The sequence below is a fragment of the Chelonoidis abingdonii genome, chromosome 18 (assembly GCF_003597395.2).
Source record: "Chelonoidis abingdonii isolate Lonesome George chromosome 18, CheloAbing_2.0, whole genome shotgun sequence".
NCBI classification, from domain to species: Eukaryota; Metazoa; Chordata; order Testudines; family Testudinidae; genus Chelonoidis; species Chelonoidis abingdonii.
This window is the reverse complement of record NC_133786.1, coordinates 2,948,469-2,966,586: the sequence shown is the minus strand read 5'-3', so window position 1 is coordinate 2,966,586 and position 18,118 is coordinate 2,948,469. Positions and strand designations below refer to the sequence as shown.

The 18,118-nt window shown below is 49.4% G+C and overlaps 2 protein-coding genes across 2 annotated transcripts in view; one reads left to right on the top strand and one right to left on the bottom strand.

Annotated features, from left to right (window-relative positions):
* Window positions 1–18,118, bottom strand: part of ROBO4 (roundabout guidance receptor 4) — a 381,615-nt gene that overhangs the window by 54,639 nt on the left and 308,858 nt on the right. The gene's annotated exons all lie outside the window — the stretch shown is intronic.
* ROBO3 (roundabout guidance receptor 3) overlaps window positions 17,929–18,118 on the top strand; it is a 216,354-nt gene continuing 216,164 nt past the window's right edge. The window contains exon 1 of the mRNA XM_032770017.2: window positions 17,929–18,062. Within this exon, the coding sequence (XP_032625908.2) occupies window positions 17,945–18,062 (118 nt within the window). The 5' untranslated portion in view covers window positions 17,929–17,944. The remainder of the gene's footprint in view (window positions 18,063–18,118) is intronic.

Below are 18,118 nucleotides of genomic sequence, written 5' to 3'. Positions count from 1 at the left end.
AGCACTGGGTGGGCAGATGACATGGCCAGAGCACCCCCAGACCCAAGTAGGGGGAAGGTGGTGTGGCCAGAGTGCCCCCAGCCTCACCCTTGGGTGGGCAGTATCGTTCCAATGCTGGGAGGACAGGTGGCACAGCATGGCCCCAGCCCATGGTTCTTGTGCACACCGCAGCTCCCAGCCTGCCTGCTCCAGCCTCTTGGCACAGAAGGAAAGAGCAGGCAGGAGGGGACCTGGGGGCAGAGCGTGGGTGGGGCCATGCCAGGCTGTTTGGGGAGGCACAGCCTTCCCCTGCCTATGTTACCTGCCACCATGCCTACCACAGGCAGAGATAGGGTTGCCACCTGTTAGGTTTTTACCCAAACAGTCCAGTTTTGGACTTCTCCCATTTCTGCATCCCAGGATTGCATTAGTCCTTTTGGCCACAGCATCACTCTGGGACCTCATGTTCAGCTGATTATCCACCACAACTCCCAACTCTTTGTCAGAGTCACTGCTTCCCCGAGTCCCCCATTGTGTAAGTGTGGCCTATATTCTGTGGTCCCAGATGTTTACATTAAAACACAGACTGTTCGCTCGCACCCAGTTTACCGAATGATCAGATTGCTCTCAGTCAGTGACCTGTTCTCTTCAGTATTTACCATTCCCCCATTTTGTGGGTCATCTGCAGACTTCAGAGATGATGTTATGTTTTGGGACCCCATCACCAACACGTCCACTTAATGAAGTCTAAATAATAGGATGGGTGAACTAGAGTGCCTCGTATTAAATGAGGATGTTGATATAATAGGAATCTCAGAAACATGGTGAAATGAGGCTAATCAATGGGACACAGGATACAAAACACATTAGAAGGACAGAACAGGTCATGTTGGTGGGGGAGTGGCACTATATGTGAAAGAAAGCATAGAATCGAAGTAAAAATCTTAAATGAACCAAATTGTGCCATAGAATCTCTATGGTGTGACAGACCCAGACCAGTGGAGTACAGGAGTCTGGTAGAGGGCAAATATACTGGTCACTGGATGAGTAGTTTTCTGTTCCCTGAGTGACCAGAGCAGGGGCTGCACTAGAGTAATCAGGAACCTACTAGAACCGATTAAGGCAGACAGGCTGATTAGAACACCTGCAGCCAATCAAGGTAGGCTAATCAGGGCACCTGGGTTTAAAAAGGAGCTCACTTCATTTTGTGGTGTGCGTGTGAGGAGCTGGGAGCAAGACGTGCAAAGAATTGCGAGGGAGAGGGAGAGGGTGTGCTGCTGGAGGACCAAGCATTATCAGACACCAGGAGAAAGGTCCTGTGGTGACGATAAAGAAGGTGTTTGGAGGAGGCCACGGGGAAGGAGGCCAGGGAGTTGTAGCTGTCATGCAGCTGTTACAGGAGGCACTCTAGACAGCTGTGATCCACAGGGCCCTGGGCTGGAAGCCGGAGTAGAGGGCGGGCCCAGGTTCCCCCCAAACCTCCCAACTCCTGATCAGACACAGGAGGAATTGACCTAGAGTGTGGGTTCCTCCAGAGGGGAAGATCACTGAGGTGAGCAAATCCACCAATAAGTGCAGGACCCACCAAGGTAGAGGAGGAACTTTGTCACAACGGATAGTAATTCCATGCTCAAATAATAGAAATATAGCAGTAGGGATATGTTACTGACCACCTGACCAGGATGGTGATAGTGACTGTGAAATGCTCAGAGGCTATTAAAATAAAAAAAACCTCAATAGTAATGGGGGATTTCAACTATCCCCATAATAACTGGGTACATGTCACCTCAGGACAGGACGCAGAGATAGTTTCTTGATACCTTAAATGACTGCTTCTTGGAGCAGCTAGTCCTAGAACCCATGAGAGGAGAGGAAATTCTTCATTTAGTCCTAAATAGAGCACAGGATCTGATTTAAGAGGTGAATATAGCTGGACCACTTGATAATAGTGACCATAATAATTAAATTTAAAATCCCTGTGGCAGGAAAAATACCATAGTAGCCAAACACTGTAGCATTTAATTTCAGAAAAGGGAACTACACAAAAATGAGGAGGTTAGTGAAACAGAAATTAAAAAAGTACTGTACCAAAAGTGAAATCCCTGCAAGCTGATCGAAACTTTTTAAAGACACCAACTTAAATGTATACCCTAATTAAAAAAAACATAGTAAGAGAACTAAAAAAGTGCCACCATCGCTAAACAACAAAGTAAAAGAAGCAGTGAGAGGCAAAAAGGCATCTTTTAAAAAGTGGAAGTTAAATCCCAGTGAGGAAAATAGAAAGGAGGAGCATAAACTCTGGTCAGTGAAGTATAAATATATAATTAGGAAGGCCAAAAAATTTGAAGAACAGCGAGCCAAAGACTCAAAAAGTAATAGCAAAAAAATTAAGTACATCTGAAGCAGGAAGCCTGCTAAAAAGCCAGTGGGGCCGCCAGATGATCGAGGTGCTAAAGGAGCACTCAAAGATAAGGGAATTGTGGAGAAACTAAATGAATTCTTTGCATAGGTCTTCATGGTGGAGGATGTGAGGGAGATTCCCAAACCTGAGCCATTCTATTTGGTGATAAATCTGAGGAACTGTCCCAGACTGAGGTGTCATTAGAGGCGGTTTTGGAACAAACTGATAAACTAAATAGTAATAAGTCTCCAGGACCTGATGGTATTCACCCAAGAGTTCTGAAGGAACTTAAATGTGTAATTGCAGAACTACTAACTGTCATCTGTAACCTAACATTTAAACCAGCTTCTGTACCAAATGACTGGAGGATAGCTAATGTGACGCCAATTTTTTAAAAGGGCTCCAGAGGTGATCTGGTCAATTACAAGCTAGCAAGCCTGAATTCATTACCAGGCAAACTGATTGAAACAATAGTAAAGAACAAAGTTATCAGACACACAGACGAACATAATTTGTTGGGGAAGAGTCAACATGGTTTTTGTAAAGGGATATCATGCCTCATTAATCTACTAGTTGATTTAGCTGGGGATTGGGCCTGCTTTGATGACCCCCTAGATGACCCCCTGAGATCCCTTCCAACCCTGATATTCTATGATTTTAAGAGGGAAGGTCCACTCATGGGTTGGTAACTGGTTAAAGGGTAGGAAACAAAGGATAGGAATAAATGGTTAGTTTCAGAATGGAGAGAGGTAAATAGTGGCATCCTCCAGGGGTCTATTCAGTCCTATTCAACATATTTATAAATGATTTGGGAAAAGGGGTAAACTGTGAGCTGGCAAAATTTGAAGATGATACAAAATTGCTCAAGGCAGTGAAGTCCCAGGTAGACTGTGAGGAACTACAAAAGGATCTCTCGAAACTGGGTGACTGGGCAACAGAATGGCAGATGAAATTCAGTGTAGATAAATGCAAAGTGATACACATTGGAAAACATAATTCCAACCATACATATAAAATGATAGGGTCTAAATAGGTTAGAGTCATTGTGGATAGTTCTCTGAAAACATCCACCCAATGTGCAGCGGCAGTCAAGAAAGCGAACAATGTTGGGCGTCATTAAGAAAGGGAGAGATAATAAGACAGAAAATATCATATTGCCTCTATGCAAATCCATGGTACGCCCACACCTTGAACACTGTGTGCAGATGTGGTTGCCCCATCTAAAAAAAAAAAGATATATTGGAATTGGAAAAGGTTCAGAAAACGGCAACAAAAATGATTAGGGGTATGGAACAGCTTCCGTATGAGAAGAGATTAATGAGACTGGGACTGTACAGCTTGGAAAAGAGACAACTAAGGAGGGATATGAGAGAGAGGTCTATAAAATCATGACTGGTTGGAGAAAGTAAACAAGGAAGTGTTATGAGAAGGAGTGAATAATAAAAACTAGGGATCACCAAATGAAATTAATAGGCAGCCGATTTAAAACAAACAAAAGTAAGTTTTTTCACACAGTGCACAGTCTCAGACACAGGTAATGCCATTTCGGCTGAGTGCCATTCCCCACCCCTTTGCCCAATTGATTCCTTCCTAAATAGATCTTAACATTTCAATTGTGGGAATCATCCCGCCAGATTTCAGTGATACCAACTAAATCAGTGCCAAACCCCGACCCCATTCTCTCTTTCACCCCTCAGCTCTGTGGCTCCTCAGCCTTCTGCAAAGGAGACCACCGTGACGTAACTCACTGCCAACACTGAGCTTTGTGGGAGCTGCTGGACTTGCAGGGCTAGAGGAGGGCGACAGGGAAGTTAATTGGGATATGGGATTGGAGGGGGACTCCAGAACTAAATGTCAGGGCTAGTTCTACCACCACCCCTTGGGACTTTTCTGATCCTCTACAAACCTGGCAGTACCCATATCTACGCCTGCCCACGAGCACCCATTACAAACTGATGAGGCTAAAGGTGGGTGAGTGATGGGACTCCACCCTAAGAGAAGAGCAGGCTCTGGGCCTGTCACTTAAAGTGGTGTCCATGGAGAGGCTGCGAGCAGGTCACAGGCACAGCTCAGCTGGATCGGGAACACCTGGCAATAAGCCTTTTTCCCAATTTTTTTTCTCATGGACTCCCTCCGGAGCTGAGTTAAGGTTGTTAGGGAGCCCTACCTGTCCATGCCTGATCATCCTGGGATTTACTTTAGCTTTAACTATGAATTTCTGGGTTTAGCACATTTGGTTCTGGGATAATTACAACATCATTGACAGGTTTCAGAGTAGCAGCTGTGCTAATCTGTATCCACAAAAAGAACAGGAGTACTTGTGGCACCTTAGAGACTAACAAATTTATTAGAGCATAAGCTTTCATGGGCTACAGCCCACTTCATTGGATGCATAGAATGGAACATATAGTGAGGATATATATATATCAGCCCTCCTCCAGCACCTCCCATCCACTGGCAGGCCCCACAGATCAGCGCCTCTGCCTCCCACCCACCGCAAACAGCTGTTTAGCGGCATGCAGAAGCCTGGGAGGGAAAGGGGAGGTGCAAGGATGCAGTGCTCTTGGGGGAATGGGTGGAACTGGGGGCGAAGAGGTGGGGCAGGGTGGAGCAGGGATGGGAAGAGGTGGGGCATGGGGAGGGCCTTGGGGGAAGGGGTGGAACTGGGGGGGAAAAGGCAGGACGAAGGCAGGGCCTTGGGAGAAGGGGTGGAACTGGGGTGGGGGAAGAGGCAGGGCGAGGGCAGGGCCTTGGGGGAAGGGGTGGAGTGGGGGCAGGGCCTAGGCACAGCTCGGGGTCAAGCACCCCCCAGCTCTTTGGAAAGTCGGCGCCTGCGATCAGCGGATCCCTCTCAGGGGCCCTCTTGCAGTAACCGGAGTGCTAGTCCCCCAGTCCCTGCTACAGAGAGGTTCAGTAAACTCTCCAGGCCTTGAGAGATTCCAGCTGGACTGAAGCATTGGGGCAGGTTTGTCCAGCTCTTGCTTCACCCCACGTTGCTGACCCAGCCCTAACGAAATCATGGTCTGGAAGACGTCCCCTGCCTGAAGGAGCCAGCCAGGATGGGCTTTGGCCATGGCAGAGTGCTGGAAATGTCTCCCCCTGAGTCACATCCACCACTGAGAAGAATGGAGCAGTCTCAGAGCAGACTCTGCACAGCGGTTCTATGCACGGCAAGGGTGCCTTTCACAGGGTCAGATTCTGCCCCCTTCCTCACACTGAGGGGTACCATATTCATGTGAATAGACCCAGGGCCTTCAAGGGGGCTGATTGTGGGAGTGGGTTACAGCTCATCATGCATGCTACAGAGAGGGGCCTTTCAGCTCCCTAGTGCTCCAGCCAGCTGACCAGCAGTTTCACCAATTCCTAATGTGAGGCACCAGCCTCCTTTGGATTAACTAGGCAGAGTATCTGCTTCTGATGCCGACTATTGTTGTGCCTTTGGGGAATGATCCTCGGTGCAGGGGGAGCCGGGCTGGGAGGTCTCTTTACTCTTGAAGTGGGTCTCTGACACGCTGGCAGCTTGCCCACGCTGAAAGCATGAGAAACAAGACACTTTCCATCTGCCAAGTGCCATCCACCAGCTACAGAATCCAGGCTCTAAAATAAGACTTCCCTGGTGCATCCCCTGATGGGAACTGTGAAACCACCTGCCCCCGCCCACCCCACTCCCTGATAGATCTGAGCCATTCTGGCACGTTAAGGACCTGTCAGGAAGCAATGCTAATGGGAGAGCCGCCACTCAGGAGATATGCATGGGGAGGGAGAGAGAAAAATTCCCTATCACACAGCTACACATTTTCTTATTCTTGTGTCTGAACCCTAAGAGTAGCTGCCCTAAGGCCAGTCTGTTCGGCAGGGAGTTCCCTACTCGGACGCAGGGCAGTGTGTAATACAGGGAGGCACCATTTCAGCCCCAGCCCTGGGGGAGAAACACTGCAAGGAGAGGGGGGCAGGAAAACCAGGGCATGAGGGTGCAGAAAGGAGAAACTCCTCAGAAACTGAAGCTTGGGACCTGAAATACCTGTGCATGGAGAAGGAGGAAGGCACAAGAGCTTCCCCGAAACAGCCCTCCAGCTGGCCCGTTGCTGAGCTCCCAGCCAAGGTGCTCACCAGCACCACAGACTCTTCACTCTCGCTGGCCCCCTGGGTCAGAGTGCCTGATCAGTGCATTGCCAGGCCAGGCAAGCTGCTCTAGGGCTGAGAGCTCTGTGACATCCACTGAGGTCTGGTGAGGGAAGGGTCAGCATCATTGTCCCCATGAAACAGACAGAGAAACTGAGGCATGCTGGGCTAAATCCACCCCGGCTACAATATTGATTCTAGTGGAATTAGAATCAGTCACTTTGGGACTGGCTGGTGATCACACAGGAGTCTGTGCCAGAGTCACGATAGCAAGCCATGGCTTGATTCTCTGCAACTCCCCTCCTGATGCAGGGAGGGGGGTGCACTAAAGTGACTGTACCTGAGACCCTAAGAGCACTCCAATGCTGGCTGGCACAAAAGGTGGCCTGTAATAGATCACTGGGGAACTAATAACTCACTGATCATTGATATTTTGCATGATGAACATCTAGTAAACCCTTAAAGGACATTGCAGATCTAGGCTGGAAATATGTTCTTAATATGTGTTTGGCAAGCAGTGCCACAGCCACGCCTGTACCAGACAGAGGCACATGGTGCCGCCTGCTTGAATGTGTCAGTGATGTGAGCCCACAGACAAAGAAAAGCACATTTACATGCAAGCTGAACAAATCTATCAAGAGATCGAGTGGGGGAAGAGGACGACTTCAGTCTTGAGAGGGGATGGAACCCGCCGCTCAGAAAGCCTCCCTGCCTCGTGAAGCAGGGCCTGGGAACTTTGGGCAGATACGAGGAGAGAGAAAAAGCCATTTTGAAGTCAAAGAATGACATGTCCCTCGGCCAAGGGGCTGAAACTTCTGGGAACGGAACAGAGGTGAGAAACCTGCTTAGGCAAAGATTGTCACTTGCTGAAATTAAGTGTTAGTCTTAGAAATGTCGTTTTACTTGTATTTGATTGTTTGTAACCCTTTCGATCCTTACTCCTTATACTAGGAATCACCTAACTAGAGGACCTTTGGTTTAATACATGTATTTTATTTTTACTGTAAACCAATTCAGCACTTCGATTAAAACACTTTGTTAACCCTAGTTAAGCTGCTGGGTACTGTCTTTTTGAGCGAGCAACAAATTTAATAATGACCATAAGTGTCCACTCATAGAGCTGGACACTCCAGGACAAACAGTTTGGGGGAAATTCGAGAATAGGAGGGTGCTGGCATCAATCTGCAAAAATCAGCTGGGCGCTGGAAGCCAGGGTGGGCCATGCATGCATTCAGGCTGGCTGTTGGTGTCAGGGCTGTGAGAACAGAAGGACAGCACTGAAGGCACCCAGAATTGCAGGGCAGGTGCTGAACCGCAAAGCAGCCCAATACTGCCTTACAATCCCAATATCCCGGGGCTGTGCAGGACCTGGCCTGGCCTCTGGAATAAACTAGACAAAGCTCAGGCTCTAGAATCCTAGCTCATGCTTTATCCACTGGGTGCCAGGGAACCCCTCTGAGGATGCGCACTCACCTCCGGAGTGCCTCCTGTCAGCTGGGTGTGATGCTGCAAGCTCTCAGCCAGCAGATGCCCCCATAGAGGGTTGACCTCCCTAGACAGGTCTTCAAAGGCTCAGCCCTCCAACCAAGTCACACCCAAACAGTCTCAAATGGATGAAGCCCTTCCAGGGCAGCAAAGAGTTCAGCACTCTGTCTGCCCTCACCAGAGTCTTCAGCCCTGGCTCTGGGCCCCTTTAAGCCCTGCCCTTCACTTGGGCTTCCCAACAAGCCTTGTCCTTCTCAGCTCTTAGACCACTTGGCTAATGACCAGTGTGGGGAGCCAGTCCCACCCACTACTCCAGGTGCCAGCCCAGGCACCCTTCACACAGCAGCCACACACACTGCTCCTTTCAGTTTGCTTCAGCTATTCCCAGGCCCTTTTCCTATGCAGCCCCCTCCTCTTCACCTGACCTCAGAGCTGAAGTTCTCAACTCCTCTCCCCACTCACTGCATGCAAGTACCACCACCAGCACTCACCTCCTGTTTCACAGCTTGAGCACTTAGTTGGGACCAGTGCCCTTCCCTACTCTTCTGACCCAAGCCAGGGACTGCCCAGCTCTAGGGTGACCAGATGTCCCGGTTTTATAGGGACAGTCCCAATTTTTAGGTCTTTTTCTTATATAGGCTCCTATTACTCCCCCACTCCGTCCCAATTTTTCACACTTGCTGTCTGGTCAACCTACCTAGCTCAGTCTTGCAGCTCCTTTTATATGAGCCTGCTGCGCTCTGATAGACTGCTTCCCTGCAGCCTCCCTAAGCAGGGCCTGGAGGACCCACCTTTTCTGCTCCTTCCCAGGGGCGCGGTGTGGTAGGATGTAGAAGGGTTTGGCCGAGGCTAGTCCCTCTGCAGGGCTGTGGGGTATCCCACTGCCTCACAATAGTTCGCTATGGGCCCTGGGTCAGGGCAGGGCAGCAAACACACAGTCAGGAGCTCTGGCTTCTGAGCATCTGGTGTGAGGAGGAGGCTGCCACCCACTAGGTGGATGGCGGGGGGACGCAGGCTCACCCACTCCACTGCATCCCAGCCCAGGGCCCTAGCAGCAGCAGAAGACTCACTGCTGTCAGTGGGGTTCCTGGCTGCAATACACTGACATTGGTTCTGGCAAAGCTGCGGCCAGACTAGGGTTGGCTGCCCCCAGGCTGCTTCTGGACTCCCCACCATAAGATACTTGGGTTACAGCAGTGTCCTCGGAGATTTCTAGCACCATCAGTTCCTCCGGGTAGCGGGTAAGGGGTAAGCTTGGCTGGCCCAGCCAGTCCTCATGTTGGCCGCAGCCTGCCAGCATTTCTCTACCCAGAGCTAGGCCACAGGTATCTGGCCTCTCCGGCAGCTGGCTTTTAAGTGAGCTCTGCAGTTGGGCTTTTCTACTTCCTGTCCTGCATCATGACCTCTGTGGGGCAGGTGCAGGATCCATGGGCTCCGCCCACATTGGTGCTAGGGGAGGCTCATCCCTCAGCGGGGCTGTGGGGTATCCCTCCACCTCGCTACATAGGACCATGGGGCCTCAAAGGACCTGGTGCACCCTGTCACATCCTCTGACAGCCCTCACTTTACATATATCAGGGGAGGCCAAACTTACTGATCCTCTGAGCCACATAGGACAATCTTCAGAACTTTGAGAGCTGAGACATGCCTGCTGGGGCTCAGGGCTTCTGCCCCGCAGTAGGCACCTGCCAGGTCTTGGGGCTTCAGTCCCGCTCCTGCTGAAGCCCTGAACCCCAGCAGGCATGCCTCACAAGGATGAAGCCCTGAAACCTCCGTACCTGCCCCAACCACCCTGCTGCAAGGCAGAGGTCCCAAGCTCACCTCCTCCCAAGTCTGGTAGGTGGAGAATGCCGGGGGTTGTGGTGGGCTCCCGAGGCACACTTTAACTGTAAAAGAGCCCCATGCAGCTCACAAGCCATAGTTTGGCCACCCCTGACAAAAATACAGACTGAAGAATTGTTATTTGTGGCCTGTCTGGACTCCAATAGCGGCTTCCCAGTTGTGGGACTTGTGGGCCCTCCAGCACATGTGACTCTGGGATCTCTTCTGGACCAAGCATGCAGCCAGGGATGGCATCAGCTCTAGTGGTAGAAGCAGGCCCATGAGCATCAGGACTCCTGGGCTCTGATCTGAGTTAAGGTCATCATTATAAGAACTTTCCAAATGTTTGATAGCAAGGGCATTCAGATAAGGCACCCAATTAGCTGTAGCACAGCCGCTGGATTGATAGTGGCCTCTCCTCTTCTTTTCTTTGGAGATGAATTGCTGCTTTTGGATCAGAACTTCAAATAGCTTTAAGCTTGTGCAGCCAACTTCACTGTTTGAAGAGCCCTGTGCTGGTGGAGCTGGAGATGGCTCCCTGCATTGTGCTGGTTTCACACATAACATCTGTGATCCCCTTCACCACCTCACTACGCTTTGCTCTTCTCACAGGAGTGCCCCAATTTCATGGTTTGGGCCAGGGAGTTTTGTATATGGAGATATGCTAGCTCTATGCCTACAGAAATGGGCAGAACTGGAGGCACATGGAAACTTATTGAAAGATGGGGAGGGGTGACCAATTACCTTCAGAGAGCTAGATGTCTAACCGGGAATGTATTAAAGGCCCCAAAGCTCTGTTAATGCAGAGATATGGTTGCCCTGTTAAAGGTTTTCAGGCCCTTCCTGGAAATACAAGGGGGTCCTTGCCCCCGCTCCCAGAGCTGGAGTCACTGCTGCCCCATTCCTGACCCCCTTGTGTGAGACTCATTCTTCTCCTGTCCTCACTCATTCCCTGAGAGATGTGCTGTGAATGGGAAGTATGTCATACTCCCCGCACTGCCCAGCCTAGGCAGGACAAGGGGCATGTGGAAAGGGAAGAAGACCGCATGGCAGATTTAAATGGGAGGTAAAACTGTGGTGCTGACAGGCTACCCCACCCCAGTCCTCCTTTCCCTCTGCCATCCACCTTCATGTCCCCACTCCCAGCTTCTTACCGCTCTCCTTCCATGCCCCCTAGTCTCCATCCTCTTCCCCTGGCCTGAGCTCCCCACAAAATCTCTTCCCTCTTCTTATTCCTCTTCCCCTAATCCCACCTCCTCTCACTGCAGCCCTAAACCTTTCTCCCTCTATTGCTTCCCCATAATTCCCACTCCACTCGTCTCCCTGCACCCTCCCAATCCCCACACCCCTACACTACTCCAATCCTATTATCCACCACCTCACATTCCTCATCCCAGCTCTGACACCCATATTCTCTAGCTCTGCACCAAAACCATTATGAGAATATGAAAATGTTCTGAGCAGCTCACACTAAGGGCTGGGTATTAGGAATCCCTTCATCAAATGACCCAATGATTGCTTTCCTCTGATCACACTCTGTCCCGTTGTTCACAACGATGACTTTATCTTAACTGCTTACTAGAATCTTTCATTTTACCTATATTTAATCAATGATCATTTCCTTGAAAATACTTCTAGAGTCAGAGTCTGCAAAGAGATTTTAGAGCACTCTAAAATATCGCTCTTAAACCAGAAACATTGATCTCGGGGTGAAAATTCCAGAAGGAGCCCCTGTAGAAGGCAAGGATCACATATAAGACACAACCCCTGAAAGGTGACAAGGAGAGGGCTTTGACCTCATAGGACATGGGTACAGCTAGGTTCAATAAACACAGCATGTCTTCTTGAGCTACCCAATTACCAGACCAGGAGGCCGCTTGACAACTTCTTTGGCTGTTAACAGCCCTTTAATCTTGCAGCACATGTGCATTTTATTCTCTTTGGTTTGAGCTACTGACATGCTCAGTTGGAGTTGCTAACTTAACAATGAGTAAATTCCTTACAATAACCCCATCCCCCACCACCCCAAATAAGCAGTGAGTGCTATGCAATAGCTCTGATAAACCCAAGTGACTGATATCAGTTTGGGGAGGATTCAGACCATCCTTTGAGACACAGAATGCACAAAAAAGGTTAGAAGAACCTGGCGATTTTGTAAATGTGTTTTAGGGGGGCTGTACCCTAGAAACCCTTTGTTCAAATGACTCCAAATCTGATTACTAGCCCTGCCCTGTACCCGCCTGGGAAATGGAAAATTTGAAGACAATCCAAGTCAGCAAGTGGATTTTAGAGAACTTAGAACAGTTGTCTTTTAAACAGGAAGTAACTCTAATTACAGCAGAGCTGCTGCTTCACTATAATACTGCCAGTGAAATATTCGCCCCAGTGGAGTCAATGGGAGTTTGGCCATACACTTTAATATGACCAGGTGTGATGGGATGAAGGGGGACAGGTGGACCAATTAACTGCCTAAGCTGCACGTGGAGGAGGAGCTAGGGAACAACAAGGACTAATTAAAGGATGAGGCCCAGCTGGGACAGGAGCAGGAGAGGCTGGGATAAAGCCAGGTAGATGAGAGCAGAAGGGGGCTGTAAGGAGGATGTTGTAGTCATTCTCTTTGGGGTCAGGGTGAGAAGGGGGCTTGACCTTAAGGAGGCTGGAGAAGGAGCCTGCTAGAAGCAATCTAGAAAGATATCCAGGAAAGTAGCAGTAGTGAAGGTGGGACAGTGCAGACCTTAGCCACTGGTTTTAGGGTTCTGGGCTGAACCCTGGAGTAGAGGGTGAGCCTGGGTTCCCCTACCACCCACTGGGGGAAGTAGCACCATTGAGGGCTAGTGGATTGGAAAACTGCCTGGGATGGTAATGAGACTTTTTGGTACACAAACCCAGAAGGGGAAAACTACAGTGACCTGGCCAGAGGGCCAAGCCATGAAGAGAGAGCTGTCAAGTCTTGACAGAGAGCACCCACAGGAAAGGATGTCAGACTGGCAGAGCTAATCCCTAGCTGTGGCCACAAGGAGGCGATCCAGTGGTTAGTAGAGCATCTCATGACACCAGCATTTTACCAAGCATGTCTAATCCTGTGGACTGTGTCTGGCTCTAAAGGCCAGAATTGGAAAAGTTCTGCATGCTCAGAAGTGAGGAACTCATGACTGAGGTGAGCCTGTTGTGAAGAAATAAGGTAGTCTTCAGTGTTTCTGATTGGTCCTGTGGGTTGTTGGATCTCTTTATTGTGAATGTTCTTGCTATAAATTTTGAGATGGGGTGTTTTAATCTTAATTTATAATTTTATGTTCTTTTTAAAAGGTTTTTTTTTTTAAAAATCTAAATGTTCATGTGAGGCTTTGTCTACACTGGCAACTGAATGACAAAGCTTTTGTCTTTCAGAGGTGTGTGTGGGGGGGGAAACACCCCAAAAGACAAAAGTTTTGCTGACAACAGGAGCCAGCGTGAACAGCCCCAATGCAAACGCTGCTCGTTGGGGTGGAAGTTTTTTGTCACAGCAGCTACACTGTGCAACTTTAGCAGCACGGCTGTAGCGACATAGCTGTGTTGTTAAAAGCTGTGTAGTGTAGACATACCCTAAGATTCTTATAGCCATAACTCTGAAAAGGCTGGGTATATACAGACAGGTCTACACTTCAAACTCTTGCTGGTGAAGCTGGGATGTGACACTTCCTCCCCCCACCCCCCAAAAAACATTTCTGTACTGGTAAAAGACCTAGGGAACTGGTGTGCCACTGTATGGCATATGGGAGATGCTCTGATATTACGGATACCAATATTATAAAATTGCAATGAGTTGTCAGATATGCCGTGTGAGGTATCTGTGAAAATGTTATAATTGACCAAGTAGGATAATCTTGTTTATATGCTGATATCACCGTTGTATTGGGAGTTGCTTGAGGGTGAGGCTGGGTTCCATTACCACCCATTGGTAGGGGGGAGGGATAGCTTGGTGGTTTGAGCATTAGCCTGTTAAACCCAGGGTTGTGAATTCAATGCTTGAGGGGGCAATCTCAGGCAAAAACCTGTCTGGGGATTGGTCCTGCTTTGAGTCAGGGGTGGGACTGGATGATCTCCTGAAATTCCTTCCAACCCTGATACTCTATGATTGATGGGACATCACTGTACAACAGTGATTCTCAAACTCTTGTACTGGTGACCCCTTTAACACAGCAAGTTTCTGAGTGTGATTTCCTCCCCCTTTATGAATTAAAAACACATATATATTTAACACCATTATAAATGCTAGAAGCAAAGCAGAGTTTGGGGGGGAGGCTGACAGCTCAAACCCCCCACATAACCACCTCATGAGCCCCAAGGCATCCTGACCCCCAGCTTGAGAACCCCTACTGTACAATGAACACATTCAAAGGGCCAGGGGCAACACCTTATGATTCAGAGGCAGAGGCATGCCTATGGATAGAACTCAAGGCTTCCATGCCATGTGCTGGACAGCTTGTGTTTGGAACAAAGGAAATACAAGCAGGCACATGGCAAAAGATGCAAAAGGCAGCTGCACCTATTCTCCATTTTGTCTTCATTCCTGCTTCTTACCTCTGGAGGAACTTAACTGCAAATCAAACTCTGAACAAAGAACTGAATGACCCATCCATGCTGCGGATGTTGTCCAGCGGGACTTTCAAGCCAGCACACTCACCAATACTGCTAAGAACCTGATATGTGGACTTTGAATTGTATGTATGTGACTGCTTTACCATTTAACAACTCTCTTCTTGTTCGTTCGTTTTTTCTTTATTATAAATCTTTAGTTTTAGACATTAAAAGAATTGGTAAGATCCAAACTAATACTGATGTGGCAATGTGGCTGGCCCTTGGGTTCAGAAGAACATGTTGTATTGTGAGCAGAGTTTTTAAATAACTTCTCACCGTACTGGACCCAGATGCTGACATGGAGCCAGAGAACTGGAATGCAATAAAGGGGGCTGAGTGATTATTTTTCCTTCTTGATAACCAGTGTGGGGATCAGAAGCACAGTCTGTGACTGGTTGGGGAGTTTAACTTCAGTGTTACTCCCAGGACCGGTGGATATCTGCTCTCCTTTTTGCAGCCTGCCCTGACCTTGGCATTCCCAGTGAGGGCTGCCCCAGGCACACTGAGTCACAACTGGTATAAGCTATACCTGCATCGACACTAGGAGGGTTTGCCAGTAGAACTCTACCTGATAGCTGTACCCGCAAACCTTTTCTAGGGTAGACTAGGCGCAGTAGTGTGGTGTTGCTGACAGCTCCAGTGTTCTTGAAAACCTTTTAACACTCCAGTCACTGAGATGCATTTTCAGCCTTAGCTCCAGCTGAACACAGTTGTTTGTCTTGCCGTTTGGAAGTCCAGCACCGGAAGATCATTAAGATTCAAGGTGAGTAACAAAGCTCTCAGGATGCAATCAAGAGTCCCTTTAAACATCAGGGAAGAGCGCACACAAATTTATTACCAACCTGATTACTATATATTAAATACAAATATTGCAGTGATTTACAAAGAATAAACAACAGGATCAACCTTAAAGGCCTTTATTAGACTGGAATTCATTTGCCCCAGAGTCGACGTTAAGCTGGAATTGGTTACACTGGCAGCTTTAGGGTGGGGTTTTCATTCTTGTTTTCTCCCCTCACCTTACAGATGTAACTTCTATAGACTCAGATTCCTTTATTTCTTGTCTCCTCTGTGGTAATACCACAGTCATATTAACAGGCTGGGAAGTGATCTAAAAAATGTCCCATTCTCAGTATTGCCAATCCCAACTATTCCAAAAACACAAGGCGAGCCATCCATAATCATGAAAATTGCTTAAAAATCATGATTTTTTTAAAAATATTTTTTGGCTTTTTTAAGCCCTTCTGGGTCATGTTTTCCAGTTTTTTCTCTCCAAGCAGGAGGGCAAGAAACTTACTTTTCCATGTAAATGGAAACTGAAAGTCCCATACTCACATGACTCCAAGAACTGGGGATTTAAGTGAACCACCAAATAGCCGGAGACTTACAATGAATCTTGAGTGTTGGCCACTCTGCTGCCTGGAAACTAGCAGTTACCACAGTTTCACCTGAATTATCTTGTCAGGTTTGAGGCCCATTGGTTGTTGCAAGAGGCTGGCAGGTCTGGGAAAGAAAGCAGCTAGCTTTCTGGGGCTTTTTTTGTTTTTTGTTTGTGTTTTTTTTTTTTTTTTTTTTAAGTGACTAAACAAGGAAAATTCTGCTGTGGGTGGAAAAATAATGGTCTCTGGTGCAGGGTGAGCATCACATCAGTCTGGGGTGAAACCCCTTGCTTGATGGTGACATGCTGGTAGAAAAGTGGTGCTCGGTGCTACCAAGTTAGGTTTGCAGCCAGCCTCAGCATGCGGCACCTGACTTTGGAGGGCTATGAGGGAGGGGAAGGAGAGATGCTGTCTTTCAGCAGTAGCATTGTTCACAGAGTTAGCAATGGGATAGCATTCTGAGCAAACAGTCACCTGGCACATTCCAAAGTCTTTAAAGACAAGAGGTCAGAAGCCCTTCACCGACACCTGTACAACACAGGAGTGGCTCTGCTGCTGTAAATATTTACAGTGGTGCAAAGCTGGGGTGAGAGGAATATTGAGGCCCTGATCCATGCCCAAAAAACATAGAACTGAACTCCAGCACAATGAGGGTGACCAGATGGCCCAATTTTATAGGGACAGTCCTGATTTTGGGGGCTTTTTCTTTTATAGGCACCTATTACCCCTCCACCCCCTGTCTGGTCCCCCTAAGCACAACGCACAGGACAAGGAGATGGAGAGCGGAAGCCACTGGCATGGCTCAGGGGAGGGGAAGGAGATAATCTGACTGACAGGAGTGGAGGCACCAACACATTCACCAGGGTGATCTATCCCCAGGCACAGCACTAGAGCTGAGATGTACCTTGTGACTTTCCACCTTTCTTTCTTCTGAAACATTCATTGGATTCTCAGAGCTATGCAGGGCACCAATGGACATGCAGGTCACAATGTACAGTGCAAAGGGACAGAACAGAGAGAGAAGGAAATGTGAGGTTGTGTTTTGTATTTACCTGCACTAAAGGACAATTACTGGGGCTGGTTGCTGTCATGCTGAACTATTTATATTCCAGCACACAGGTGTTGGCAATAAACTGGAACCATTGTATTGATGGCTGTTGCAACTGTCTGCAGGTAGCCGTAAATGGCTGTATCAGCAAGTGACTGCAGGCTGTAGGGGTGACTGTATGCGCAGGTGACTGGACTGTGGCTGTATGCGTAGCTGTCAGAAGGAATGCCACCCAGAATTTTCTTTTCTTGATGCCAATAGCAGGGAATGTGCCAATGCAGAGCTCACAAAGGGCAGGGCTGGCTGGTGCTGGAGCTGAGACTCTTGACCTCTCTCAAAGCAGAGGACAGGAGCTGTCTCTGACCTTGTGAGGGGAAGTTTCATGATGAGGAGATAGCGGAGTCCCAGCTGCTGACATTCACACCTCCTGCCCTCCTCGCTGTGTACATGGCACCACTTTAGATGCCCTCTGACTCAGTGTCTAGGCTGCTGTAGTTTAGGCCTTGTCTCTACCAGCAAAGTTGTGCCAGTTGAACCACCCTGACCTCGTTAAATCAGTGCAAAGGCCTCACTCAACCCCGCTGCAACCTTGTCTTCCTTCCTTGTGTCCATAAATGCCGGAATTAACCTACGCCAGATTAAGTGCATCTCCCCCCGGGGCGTTTGCACCTTGCCAGGCCGCTTCTGCGGGGGGGGGCAGGGGGCGCCCGGCGCTGCACCCGGGGACGCTCGGGTGCAGCCGCTGGGGCCAGCGGAGCCCAGTGGCCATGGCACGGTGCAGGGGTGCAGCGGGGACAGCGGCTCTCTGCGGGCAGCCCCCGCTCTGCAGCGCGCAGGGGCTGGAGCCGGGCCGCCCCGCCCTCCGCCACCCCCGGGGGGGGGGTCTTAATCCAGCAATTAAACATTTATTGGCGCCCGCACCTGCTTTCCGCACACCCCCCCCCGGGAGCCCCGCGCGGCCGGCACGGAGGCTGCGGCGCCGCCAGCTCAGAGCGCGCTGGATGCTTGCGCGGCGCCAGGCGGCTCCGGCTGCCGGGACCGCGGGCCCCCGCCGCCGTCATGCTGCGCTACCTGCTCAAGACGCTGCTGCAGATGAACCTGTTCGCGGACTCGCTGGCGGGGGACGTGGGCAACTCGTCCGAGCTGCTGCTGCTCGGCCTGAACGGCTCGCTGCCCGCGCTGGACCTGGCCAACTTCACCAGCGCCAACGGTAGGAGCGGGGTCGCGCCGCGCTGTGCTGCGCCCCGCGCACGGGCTGCCCGGCCG